This window comes from Chenopodium album, chromosome 2 (assembly GCF_948465745.1).
Source record: "Chenopodium album chromosome 2, dcCheAlbu1.1, whole genome shotgun sequence".
Lineage (NCBI taxonomy): Eukaryota > Viridiplantae > Streptophyta > Magnoliopsida > Caryophyllales > Amaranthaceae > Chenopodium > Chenopodium album.
In genome coordinates this window covers 79253305-79267621 of record NC_137835.1, presented here as the reverse complement: position 1 = coordinate 79267621, position 14317 = coordinate 79253305, and the positions used below count along the sequence as shown (strand labels likewise).

At 29.3% G+C, this 14317-nt stretch overlaps 1 protein-coding gene and 1 non-coding gene across 2 annotated transcripts; one reads left to right on the top strand and one right to left on the bottom strand.

The window, feature by feature from the left end:
* Window positions 1-143: 143 nt before the first annotated feature.
* LOC145602050 (uncharacterized) lies at window positions 144-4676 on the top strand. Its single transcript, XM_081658181.1, has 5 exons — window positions 144-438; window positions 1697-1830; window positions 3533-3680; window positions 3777-3883; window positions 4314-4676. Exons 1-5 carry the CDS (start codon window positions 144-146, stop codon window positions 4353-4355), a joined length of 726 nt encoding a protein of 241 aa, XP_081514307.1. The 3' UTR covers window positions 4356-4676.
* An 848-nt stretch (window positions 4677-5524) lies between these two features.
* Window positions 5525-5596, bottom strand: TRNAH-GUG (transfer RNA histidin (anticodon GUG)). The gene has a single exon. It is a non-coding gene; the product is annotated as a tRNA-His (tRNA).
* Between the last annotated feature and the right edge of the window lie 8721 nt (window positions 5597-14317).

Below are 14317 nucleotides of genomic sequence, written 5' to 3'. Positions count from 1 at the left end.
TTCCACCCCTTTTCTCCTATTTTAATTCTCAACTGTCGGTCCATTTCACATTTTTTTTTTCCTCCCTTTATTTCTTCCATTTTTCGCACGACAAACTAGAACAGAAATCGTTCCTTAAACATTTTAATAAAAAACTTTATACAATGATAACCCAATTTTCTCTCTCCTCTAAAAACCTTCTCTTTTCTCCCTTGCTATTACCCGCTTCTCCAACTCTACCACCATTGAATTTAATCAAGAATTGTTCATATAATAAGAATAATGGATCATATATTTTGGACCAACCATTATTCACGACATTTTTTTCTAAGAAAAGGCAGAGTTTAAAGGTGGTTGCTTCTTCTTCATCTAACGTGGCTGCACCTCTTTGGGACACTTGGTCACCTGATAAAGCCACCCCTTCTCCTTCTCTTAGTGATGTTCTTTGGCCTTCTCTTGGTATGTATTGTTCCCTTTCATTCATTTCCTTTTGTGATTCTTTTGGTGGTCCGATAACCTGCCTCACGAGGGGAATTCCTAAAACAGTATTGTTTCAAGATTAGAACCAAATCCGATTCAACCAATACCCTTCAATCCTTCATATTGACCCGTGAATTCCTAAATTCTGATTTGATAGGACGTCTTCATCTTACATACAAAAATGTGCTTTCATATTTGTTCGTTACAAGTTACTTGTATATTATATGCTGGATCTAGGTTGAATATAATGTGTGCAATATTAGAGATTTGGAAAACACTTTTATTTTTTAATCTTGTGTTTCTTGATTTTAGGATCCATAATAATGTTATTAATGTAGTTTTTAATTTATTTTATTTTTTGGTTATGAGTTTTGTACTTTTATTGTACAGTTACTACTTACAGTACTAGTGATTATCTTTTCATACTTAAGTAGTACAGCTCTATCTTTGTTATCTAATTTTATCATTAGTGTCCTTATCAATAATTTTAGAGATAAAAATTATCATGAAATATCGAGAAAACTATTTATTATAAATAAAAAACATAATTTTATAGATTTGGAAATTCTACAATTTGCCTTTGGTAAAAAAGTCGTTAAGTCGACAACATTGTGGCCCAGCTTAGAGAATTCTAGGTAAATTTTCATGTCACGCACTTCTTTAAAATTGCATAAATAAAACATCTTAATTAATACGTAGTAGAATATATTAACCAATTAGTAGCCCTTTTGGTACATTTAGTAGTTTTTTTTTTGGCTAATTATACATGCTTAAAAGCAAATCAAAGGAGTTTCATTTGATTTGTTATAAAATTGATACAACCTAAAATGGAATGTAAAACAATTGCATTTTACAGTATGTGTTTGGGCTAGCTAAAAGACTCCTCAATTTCCTGCTTTAAACAAGAAATTTTACTTCTTGTCAAATTTTAATATGATTTTCACTAATTTGAAAACTTTCTTTATCCGTAGTAAGTGAAAATAAAGGGAATGGAATAGGGTGTCTAGGGCTTTATCTAAAACATATTGTTTCTCAAGTTATTTATTTGAATTGTATTTGATTTTTTTGAACTTAAACCTCATGAAATAACTGAATATAAAGTGAACAAGACATGACTTTAGCTCTAAGTTCAAAATAATTATCTTTCCGTCATCACATATCCTCACTTATTCGTCGGTTTATATAACTACATACCTATAATTATGTTAACTAAGCTAACAAATTAGTGAAAAAATAGGGGCATTTGCGGGAATGGCAATGTTGGGAAAAATGGACCAGATACTAGCACCAAAAGGGTTGTCAATGACAATAGCGCCATTAGGAGCTGTTTGTGCTGTTTTATTCATCACACCTAAATCTCCAGCTGCTCGGGTATGTACGTTCTACTCTATCTTTGTATTTCATATCTCATTGGTTGGTGTTATATTTTTGGGTCCCTTTATATATCTACTTGTGCGTATAATAATACTATACTATTGTATTGCACATTATTGATTGGCTTAGCCTGGTCACATTCACACGCTATTTTATCCTCTTACAAATTGTGTGTGGCTTAAGATCTTTCTTGCAATTTCTTAGAATTTTTATTAAGCTAGCTTTACTAGCTTGGTAGGTAGTAGTTTACTAGTTAATCATATCATCAAATTTGTCCATTTGTGTGATGTGTAGCAACGAACACTTAATTTGTTTGGTAGCACAATAATTGAGATTGTCATGTACTTGGTAGATATCGAAACTACATTGAGTAACCTTGATATAGAAGAGATACTAGAAAATAACTAGAAAGTTTATAAAATTAATAGTAAATAAAGGTACATAGGAATTAAATTTTAAAACCATACAAATAGATAATTAGATACTAGACATAATATGAGGTATTTGTAAGGAAGTTTAATTAATCACAATGACTATATATATGTAGGTTGTTTAGCCTCATTGTGTATAGGTTACTTTGTATTTCATTTAGTTTTGGACTCTTTGTGGGAAGCTACCTAATAAAGCTTATATTTTGTGAGAAACTACCTAATAAAAAAAAAAATTGTAAGAAACTACGTACATAAAAAAGGGTAAAATGTTGCAAGATACTACCTTTGACCGAATTTCTACCGTTGACTCAATTTTACGACGTTGATCCACCTCAAAACACCCTCAAAATCACCGTGAGGGTTGGTTTTCAAGGTGGTAAGGTTATATTCGGGGTGGTTGGAGGATATTTCGAGTTGGTGATCAATGATAAATTAAAGCTTCGGGATGGTGGTTTTTGGGATTAGAGGTGGTTGTTTTGAGGTTGAAAGATGGTTTTAGGTGTGGTGAGGTGATTTAAAGCAAGTTGTGTTAGTTTTGGGAATGGAAGCGGTGGTTTCGAGACAGTTTTAAGGTCGGTCAATGGTGGAAATAGGTAGTATTTTATAATATTTTATCTTTTCTTATATAGTTTTTTACAATTTTTTCAAAAAAAAAAATGTAGTTTTTTACAACATTTTTTTTATTAGATGGTTTCTCACAAAATCTGGGTTTTATAAGGTAATTTTTGACAAAAAAAAACCTTCAATTTTTGACATTTTATTGACATTGTGTTTCTCATTCACATGCATACCTTAGCTATTCTTTTCTTAAATTTTGTTTACTTTGGTAGTATGGTAAAAAAAACTATTGCAGGCAGCACAACATTTTATTAGTAGTATTTAAGTAACAATAAATTGATGGAACCACGTATATTCCTCTTGTAGGTCTTTTACACAACAGAGTTATCACCTCATCATCAAACCTAATCTGCTAATTATCACCTAATCTGCTAATTAACGCCAAAAATATTAGAAGTCATCCATAATAGATCGACTTATACTTCGTATGTATGTGATTTGAAATGACTAAGCATATTGTGTGCATGGTTTCCTCTAGAGTACTTATTCTATTTTCTTTGGTTGAAGTGCTTGTATTTCAAACTGGCAACTTTTCGGATATTTTAATTATATAGTTACATAGTACATTAGTACATACCTATATCTCCTAACATTAAGCATGCTAAGAAATATTCTAGCTTAACTTATTTGGAACAACTACATATGTGCAGAAATACAACATGTTCATGGCTCAAATAGGGTGTGCAGCAATAGGAGTGTTAGCATTCACACTGTTGGGACCAGGTTGGCTAGCCAGGGGTGCTTCCCTTGCTGCTTCCCTGGCTTTCATGATTTACACCAAATCTACGCACCCTCCCGGTAATCTTTATATACTTCTCTATATGTATACTTTGTACAAAGTTATTGTATAGTCCAAATTTAATCTAACTAGAGTGGATGTATGTATGTGTGTAGCTGCAAGTTTGCCATTACTATTTATTGATGGAGCTAAACTTCATGGACTCAACTATTGGTACGCGTTTTTTCCTGGTGCTGCTGGATGCATCCTCCTCTGTTTCCTTGTAAGTTTCTCCACCAATCCAAACTTCATCACATACAATTAGAAAATAGTACGTGCATGTCCACTGGCTAGCTAGGTTGATCAAACAATCAAATTTGGAAATCAATTTTGTTTAGTGTGTGTTCGATTCAATAGAATGACTTGATCAATAACCTAAGCATATTTTTCCTAGACTTTGTACAAACTTATACTTCGTATAATCTAAGGATTTTCGTGTTTAGTTTATTTGATTTAAAATAAATTGAACTAAATACACCTTTTTTTAAAAAAAAAAAATGGACTGAATACACCTTTGAATTCATTAGGAGTGCTACCGGTAATTTCATTGACAATGTGGATCATTTCGCAAAAATAAGTCATAAGTAAGTACATATTACATGTGGTGCACATATTAACTAGGGCAATTTTCTTTCTTTTTGGTGATATTGCAGCAAGAACTTGTTTACTACTTGAAGGAGAATTTCAAGTTTTGAATTGAAAAGGGCGAATTTTTGATAATTTAAGTAAGGAAATACCCTCCAAAAAGCAAAATAAGGAGTGCATTTCATGATTTTTTGAGGCACTTCTGAAAGTTTTGGACGACGGATTACAGTAGGGTTGCAAATATGGAGATTCCGTACAAAATGTACAGGAAATTGAATTGGATTCGAGCACTCGATGTAAATTAATTGATAAATATAATTCTTTGTATAAATAAAGATTCATCATTAATTTTGTACTAGTAAGTTCTTAATCATTAATAGGCTTTGTAATATTATACTTGTATATTTCATTGGAAGAGTACATTTGCTTCATCCATTTTATGGTGTACGTCCCGTCTAAAGGAAAATGTATCAACTGATGCGGTTGAAAATGGGCTCCATCTTGCGGTTTTTGATGGCAGCATATGCCTTGAGAGCATTTGGGTGTTTTATATGTGATTTTCCTAGTGAATGCCAAGGAAATCATTTGCCAGTAATATCATCAGTCATCACATAATCAAATGTACAATGTATAGCATTATAAATATGTCTGGGGATCTTATGATTGTTATTTACTCGTATAATCTGAAAACTTGTATTGTGCATCCTAGAACATGAGCTTCTATTTATATTTATATGTACCACACATATGCTATTGTATAATCACATGTACAATGTATCGTATTATTGTGATTGTTATTATAATCTGGAAACCTATATTGTGCATCGTAGAGCATGTACTTTTATTAATGTGTACCACACACATGCTAGTGTATGAAGTCAATATGCTCATATGAATTATTGGACTATTCGTACACCAACATAGAATTTATTCTTGGTGTTGCTACCACCCAAAACTTGTAAAATGAAGAAATCTAGTGCTTAAAACTAAATTTTAAAGGTTTTGAAAAAGTTAAATTGCACTTTTTTCATCAAAATATTTTTGAATTCCTGATCGACCTAATGCTAGTAATACATGCTTATACCTTATGTAGGTTATGTATATGTCATTGTTACATTTGCATTCTCTTGCTTATACCTTATGTGAAGGATACCATGTTAATTGTAATTATAAGCACACAAAGTCGGCATCAATACATACGAGAAACAAATACAAATTAAAAAGATTTACAATATCATATTATGTAGCTAGGGTGTGCAAAAAAACTAAAATCCAATTTTGTGGCTGCTGGGATTCGAGCCCAGGTCTCTACGGCCACAACGTGGAATTCTTACCACTAAACTACAGCCACTTTGTTAATTAAATTTGGATTAATTTTAAGGTGTTACTTAGTGTGACTTAGTTAATATGGGCCTCCAGTCCAAGAAACCTTCTAAATAGGGCTAATGGACCAATCAATGAATCAATCCTAAACTTTATCTAAGCCCAAAACTATCTTATTAACAAAGTAAAAAAAAAAAAAAAAAAAAAGATATCTTCACATTAATTCATAAACTTTTTTTTTTCAAAAGGACATTAATTCATAAACTTAAAGCTTTTAGAATAGCCTCTTGGAGAAGATTATTTTTCTCTATATTTACGTAAAATTGAATTTCATAAAAAGTAAGGAGATTTTTATGTATCAATCTGTGATAAAAACATGTGAGATTTTTCAAATGAGGGTTTTCTAACACTTGATCAATCTCATAAAGATGGATTTTTAAAGAAGGTTGAAATGAGCTAAATTAAGAATTGCAGTACTTAGGGCCTGTTCCGATTGACTGAACTCAGCTGAACTGAACTGAACTGAACTGAACTTATTAATTAGTGATTTTTAACTACGGATTAGTGATCTTTGATTATTTATTGATTATTTATTACTATACATATGTGTATATACGAATGTACATATTAATAATAATAATAATAATAATATTATTATTATTATTATTAATTATTGATTATTATTATTATTTATTGATTATTATTAGTATTATTATTATTATTATTATTATTATTATTATTATTTATTGATGATTATTATTATTATTTATTGATTATTATTATTAGTATTATTATTTCAATTATTATTGTTGTTATTATTATTATTATTATTATTATTATTATTATTATTATTATTATTATTATTATTATTATTATTATTATTATTATTATTATTTATTGATGATTATTATTATTATTATTATTTATTACTTATTGATTATTATTATTATTATTATTATTATTATTATTATTATTATTATTATTGTTAATATTATTATTATTATTATTATTATTATTATTATTATTATTATTATTATTATTATTATTATTATTATTATTATTATTATTATTATTATTATTATTATTCTTGTTGTTGTTGTTGTTGTTGTTGTTGTTGTTGTTGTTGTTGTTGTTGTTGTTGTTGTTGTTGTCGTCGTTGTAATAAGAGCTTAAAAGAATGAAATTTGGCTTTATATCATTAGCAATATCATTAGACGTAAATTAAGAGCTGAACTGAACTGAACTGAACTGAACTGAACTGAAGTGAACTGAAATGAACTGAACTGAACTGAATTTCAACGGAAGAGAACAGGCCCTTATTAGCCCCTATTCAGAAAAATATAGTTGTAAAAGTTTTGTTAACTGTCAACAAATTATTTGTTGTGAAGATAGATAAGTTAATATGAGTGTTTGGTAAAAGTAATGCTATTTAATTATTTGTTAAAGTAAAAGTAAAATTATTAATTGTTGTTTTAGGTAAGGTGTGATTACTTCTTAAAATGGGACTTAAAAATTTGTCTTTTATTTAGTCTTTTACGAGCTAAACTGTTATAGTTATTAATTATTTGTTTGATTCTTAAAACTTCGACTTAGGGCTTGTTCACTTCAGCTTAATTTCAGTTCAATTTAGCTTCTAATTTCCTTCTCTCATAAAATATATAGTTCAGCTCCAATTAGGCCAATTCAGTTAAACTCAGTTCAGTAAATGTGAACAGACTCTCAGTATCAATTCAAAGAGTATGAGGAATCCTTGCCATTTGCCAAAGTGAGCATAGAAATTATTATTGGTATCTCAAAAAAAAAAAAAAAAAAAAAAAAAAAAAAAAAAAAAAAGGGTGTATTTGAAAGAAGGAATAAGGGTGAGACCAAAAAATAAAAGTTGCTAAATAAAACTACTTCACCAATCGGATATTCAAATTCCTCTATTTCTCCTCTAAATTGAAGCAACTTGTATCCACAATTCCACATTAATTAAAATTTCTTATAATTGCATTAGAACTCTATGTTTTAAATGATTATAATTTGTTTCTTTTTACTCCATTTGTACTCCATATAGTCCATTGAAATTATTTCAATCGCTGCCCAAAATATACCAACATATTTGAAAATTGAATCCTAAGACAATGCTATCAAATTCATTACTCCAATTTATCCACCTTACCAAATCAAATTAAAGATATTGAAGCAAATTTATGAGTCGTCTTATATATTATTATTTTTAATGGAGGGACCACTCACCCAATCAATTTTTGACGATTTTATTCGACCACAAAATATAAAGTTCATATAAAAAGTCATCCTTGAGTATATTATGCAAATTGATGCAATTTAAATAGGACCTTAAAACTATTTAATAAGTTATTACACATGTGTAATGGGTCCAACGAAAGCAACACTTCTTGACTTCTTGTTCCTATATTAGTGAAATCGAAAGTGATTTTAATTAATTTATTTATTTTCTAAAAAGAATACTAACATTTTTACACATCTAAATCACACAACTTTACATTACATACTTTTAATAAATATTAAAATTAATTAGTTGCTTGTTTATGCATTTTTTATAATGGCTATATGTACATGTCTTGTTCATAGAATCGTAGGTAGCAGGAGAAATATCTTTTGAAAATTTAGCTATTGACTCTTAAAATTAATACTTTTAGTTATTGTCTTCACGATTCACTTGTTAAGATATTATATTTTATTTGTTGTGATCTTATATTAGTACCAGAATAAGCATTTCTAAGAAAGACAATGAGTTTTGTATAAAGAAGTACACAAAAGGCAATGATGTTATGAAAGTGATCTTAATTAGTTCCTATAGTACATTAAATTTTATTTTATTTTATTTTTTTGATGATGATGTGATTATATGAAAAATAAACTCTCTCTATATATAATACTTCATAATAACAAATATATCTATTTGTCTTATGATAAGTAAAAGGGTAATAACTTCAAAAAAAAAAGTAAGTTTTAGATCAAATATGTAGAATTAATGGGATGATTAAGCATGCATGATTTTTAAATTATGTACTTGAATCAGTTGGCCCTAATGAAATCTGATGTAAGATGATTGTTGATAAGCTTAGTTTGTACGTACTTTGTATAACTTTTCTTGTTAATCATAAGCTTCTTAAGTTGAAAGAAACAATTTAATATTAATTTTTATACCTTTTCATTCTAATACATCCTCTAACTTCTCTCACTATGATTTTATTTCTCTCTCTAGAAACTCATCTATTTGGGGTTTTATTTAATGTAATTTGAGAAACAGAACAAGTACAACATCATCTGGCACAATGATTGTTTCTCTGGAAAGTTTCTTAGGATGGATATGATGGGATATATGTGGAGTATGGACCATTGAGTTTAAATCTCATTTAATTAAGCTTATGTTGACTTATATATTTAGAAACTAAAATAAGTAAAACATCTTCAAGCACCATGATGATTTGTCTAGAAATTTTGTTAGGACATAACTTAGTTACACTATATAATTAAACTTGTCAATACTGATCGACTATGTGATATTAATGCCATATCGTCATGGAATATACAAAATAATACTCGTAATCTTTACTATTGAACCAAGTATGTTAAACGTATGATCGATGATTTGAAGCATTGGAAATATACAAGATTAGTAATACAAAGTACAATTGTTTTTTGGTAGGTGAGGAGATTGAAGTAACCTATCAAATTAGAACCATGCACAAGTCAATTCAGCTTGACTTAGGGCTTGTTGTGTTCAGCTTATTTTCAATTCAGTTCAGCTTCAATTTCTTAATTTCCTTCTCTCATAAAATATTCAATTCAGTTTAGTTAATCAGAACATGCCCTTAGCCAGTAAGACCCCTTTACTATGGAAAATTAAGGGAGTTCCTAACTCCAAAGTGCCTCAAGTATAGTATTAACTTACAATTTTGTAAAAGTTAAATGGAACAAGCAAATACGAAATAGAGATGGAAGGAATGATGATGAAAGATATTAATGGTCAAACTTCTATACTAGCACATGTGACAGTCTTAATGAGATGTCAATTCGGATAACTGAGTCGGTTTAGTAAAGTCAATCAGGTCGGGACTATTTTAAAGTTGATTTATGCCTAATTATTATGATTACACGAGTTGAAATTTGAATTTTTTTTTTTTTATAAGATCGATCGGCTCAGTTTTTGACAAATGTCTTACACCTAATTCTAAAAGATAATTAGTGGTCGGCTGTTTGTAGTCCATTGAGAAACGCCAGATACTCGTAGCAATATAAGAGGTTCCACAAAAAAGTGGGACCCAAGAGAGAATCAAATAGGAAGAGTACAACCAATGAGAGAATAGCTTGGTCGACGGCGTTATGGTCACGTGGCGAACATCAGACGGCTGGTGTTGAAGAGACGAGAGTGGACCAAATCATATAAAGTGTAATTAGCTAAGATTGATTAGGACACTTGGCATGTGATTGATGGGCTGTCACAACCATTCTTTGTAGCCCTGGATGTTAACAATTTTACTTAAACTATCCATCATTTCAAACTCACTTGTGCTCATGCTCCAAGCAATTATCAATTAATCTGTTTTAAATAATTGCAACACTTTCACGCTAATAGTAATAGTCGTGTACTCCCTCCGTTTTTAAATACTTGTTCCATTTCTTCATGCGCGGAGTTGTAAGAGAAATTGGAGAAAGTAATAAAATATGGAGGTAATGAGGTAGTTGAGAAAATAAAAAATTGTAAAAAGCAAAAATAGTGGAAGAATAGGAGGAGAGAGAGTATTATGTTAGGTCCACTAAGTGTAAAAAATGAATTAAATATTGTTAAAGATTTCCATAAAAGGAAATGGAGCAAGTATTTAAAAACGGTCGGAAAAGAAAAATGGAGTAAGTTTTTAAAAACGGAGGGAGTATAAAATAATTGTAATTTTTTGAAATTGACATAAATACTTGTTTATGTTTTATAGTTACGATCATATTTACATTGGTCGTGCATAATTAATGGAGTATCAAGTTTTGCTTGGTCCTATCATCCAAAACTAAAGTATTGCTTGATCTCACATTTATCTTTCAATTTTCTGCTTTGTCATCTTAAATTTTTAGAAATTGATTTTATTGCTTGTATAGCAAGTAAAATGAGACAGAATAAGAGATAATTGTTGATTGATTTGATGGTAAATTTTGTACTCACGTTGATAATTACAAGGTTGTAGCCTTGCAAGTTGCAATACAAATGCTTTGCAAGGTACTTTTTGGGGAATACGGAGTAACAATTTCATTTAAAAAAAAAAAAACTAGTTCTTTCTAGTACCTAACCTAAATGTACATTTGTTAGCATATCGAACAATTAAGTACTTTGACTTGAATACTTTTGAATTGAAACTTTGATCGATGATGAGCTTGTTTGTCTCTTCATGAATAATTTGACTTTCATACGGTTAATATATTGAAGAGTTCGTTGCAATTGAGTCATATTTTCCTCTAAACCTAGGATATGCAATTGACCAAATTACGATTTCAATTTAGAACAAATACAAATTTATGAGCTAGCCTTAGGCTCGGACTTGAGTTTTTACAATTTTGTTAAACAACCTCAATTTCGATCTCCCAAAAAATCATTTTTAATTAGGAAAATCCCAAAGTAAATGATGGAAACTAAACCCAAAAAATAAAAATAAAAAAATAATAAAAATAAAAATAAAAATAAAAAAGTTGGGCAAAGTTTAATGGTTTATTGTGAGTTTAGTATTGTACAATCATATTTTTCCATGTTTTAAATTATGTGTAAATAAATACATCATTGAATTAGAGTTTAGCATCAACAGATCAGTTGGCTCATGATCGAGCTTGCTTAATACCTTTCATTCAATATTCATATATAAGTCAACCATGGTTTATGAATAATGCAAAAATCAAAGTGATACATTTAAAAAAAAAACAGAAAAAGTACCTTTTTACAGTTTTTTATATGAGTAATTTGATTCTACCTACAACCAAGCAAAGCTTGTTTAGTGTTGAAAAATATTGCACATTTTAACTTAAAGGCTGAAAGCAAGTTTAATCTCCACTAGGAAAACTTTAAGGGTGGGTTGTAGACTTGTGGGTATTGCTTACCTTTTCTCCTTACTCTCAAATTGTCTATCTCACAAATAATAGACCAAAAAAGTTTAAGAGTTAAAGTTTGTTTGGTCAGGTCATGGTCATTTTCCTTACACTTTAATAAATAAAAAATAATAATAAAAAAAAAGTCATTATGATTCGATTTATTGTTATTCTGTTATTCAAATGAAAACTATAGCAAAGCAAATATTCAACTAAGGGTCTGTTCTCACTGACTGAACTCAGCTGAACTGAACTGAACTGAATTGAGCTGAACTGAACTGAGTTGAACTGAACTGAATTGAAATGAATATTTTATAAAATAAGGAAATTAGGAGCTGGACTGAACTGAACTGAACTGAGCTGAACTGAACTGAACTGAACTGAATTGAATTTCAACGTAAGAGAACAGGCTCTAAGTTATATACTACGTAGTATGAGAAAAAACAGCTAGTAAACATTCGACCTTGTAAAATTAATGTTCTTATATAGTATATAAGCTTATATTTGTAGGGATTAACTCCTCCATATAAGATCCCACTTATATATCTTATCCTTTCATCATGTTTCTAAACATTTGATAAGCTAAGATTAGAATACAAAAATCACCATAACGAAGTAGGTTTAAGTATGTCATTCATATTACGTACTAAAAAAAAACCTCATATATGTAAATGAGACTTGCAAGTTATTTATACAATAAAGCAATCACCTTTGAAAATACAAAACTATCACAACCTCACAATATAAATATTCTTAGTAAAAAATCACCTCAAATATCTTATTAAAATTGCCAATATATATATGATTTAATGTGATTTCCTTTTCATAAAAAGAAAAATAAAAGAAGAAAAAGAAATAAAAATTAATGGTGGACGTCGATATCAGCAGTAGCATCCATACATAAATTGATAGGGCAAACACTTTGAATGTGACTTAAAAATGCGCAATAGTTCGTCGCATCTATAGCTTAACTTGTTATTGCGTAACCCAACTACCTTCTGATTTCTCCAAAGGATAGCTCACCTTTTAATTAAACTATTTAAGCATGTCTCTTCTTCGTCATCTTCCACCTTACTTTTCTTATAATCTTATTTGTTATGTACACGTACCAACTTATTATTATTTTTAATTTTATTTTGGACTGAAATACTATTTGAACATAAATTTAAATACGAATTTAAAGTGTAGACAAATTGAATCACCACCTTTCACAATAAGTTTATTCGACTCTAATTTACATTCTAACGGGTCGAACTGCACGTATAGTAGGTGTCTTTATGTTTTTTTGTTTGAAAAATATATGAAGTAGATTTTTTATGTCAAATGAGGGACATAGACTGAATGATGGTCGAAATATCATGATTGGTTCCTTAATTATTTTTTTTACAATATTTACCAATAATAGATAAACGATTACCCGCCGAAAATTGATACTTTAATTTATACCATATCAAAGGATCAACTCAACTGAAAAATGAAGTTTTTGGTTAATATTCCACAATTGAATTCATAATAATATTCTATCATATATATTAGTTAACGTTTCTTGATCAACAAAATATTAAGCATTTACTTCACTAGTATTTACTCTTTAGTTGACAATTAGTTTGTTAATTGACATAAGGTAAGATACAAGTTATTGTTTTAATTGAAGTATAAAATTCTCAAGTCGACCAAGTAAACAAGAAATAATAATTTGATACGTTGTTAATTTGTTTGAAAATCAAGGTAGTTGGTTATCCTAGCTAAATTACTAATTATAACATAATTTATACATCTTTATAAATTTTTTAACACACGTGTAAGCTGTAAGGGTGACTAGGTAAGATGTAGCATATTTGTGGCTACAAATGGATGTACATGTCATCTTATTTATTTTAAACCAAGGTTGACTTGGAGTATTTAATTAACCTTTATACTCCGCAATACAATAGAAATTACAATATGTCATTAGAAAGACTTATCTTTTCTCAAGAAATTAAATCTAGAATAAGCTTGGTTAATACGGAAAAGGGCCAATATTAATCTATGAGGCCACACTACTTGCCACTTAATGAAATAATTAGCATTGTTTTAATTAAGATACAATTATATGACAATGTGAGATATGTATGGGAACCTATCAAGTTCAATCACTATTATAAGCTCGAGACTATCCGAATAATGTGTTAACCATCTCTCTTTTCTATGAGTAGTATATAATGCAGAAGTTAAGATTGGTGTCAATCCCTAACCTAGTACTCGTATCCTTATACTTTGTATTATAATTGTAAAAAAAGAGAACGTATTCCGTATAATGAAAAACTTTCACAAGATTCATGTACATCGTTTGTCGCACGTTACAATACAAATAATCACCGAATAATTTCATGTCAATTGGTTTTGGAGCACACGACTAAAGATGGTACAAATTGACTCTGTAAATTCATTAATATTCCAAATTCTTCTTAATGGGGAACAGGATACTAAAGGAGCCGTTTAGCAAAGATATTAATAAAAGTTAATCATAAAACACAACCATAAAGTATATATAAATATATAATCCAGCTAATCTTAGCATCAACCTCGAGATCATTAATACTAATTTAACATCAAAAGCTATGGATCAGATATTATATTTGATTATCTAACCTTTTCTGCAAGTAAGCAAGCAATC

Coding starts and splice junctions, on each gene's coding strand:
- LOC145602050 (XM_081658181.1), top strand. CDS start 144: ATGATAACCCAATTTTCTCTCTCCTCTAAAAACCTTCTCTTTTCTCCC. Junction 1,831..3,532: donor CTAAATCTCCAGCTGCTCGG/GTATGTACGTTC, acceptor ACATATGTGCAG/AAATACAACATGTTCATGGC. Junction 3,884..4,313: donor GCATCCTCCTCTGTTTCCTT/GTAAGTTTCTCC, acceptor GTGATATTGCAG/CAAGAACTTGTTTACTACTT.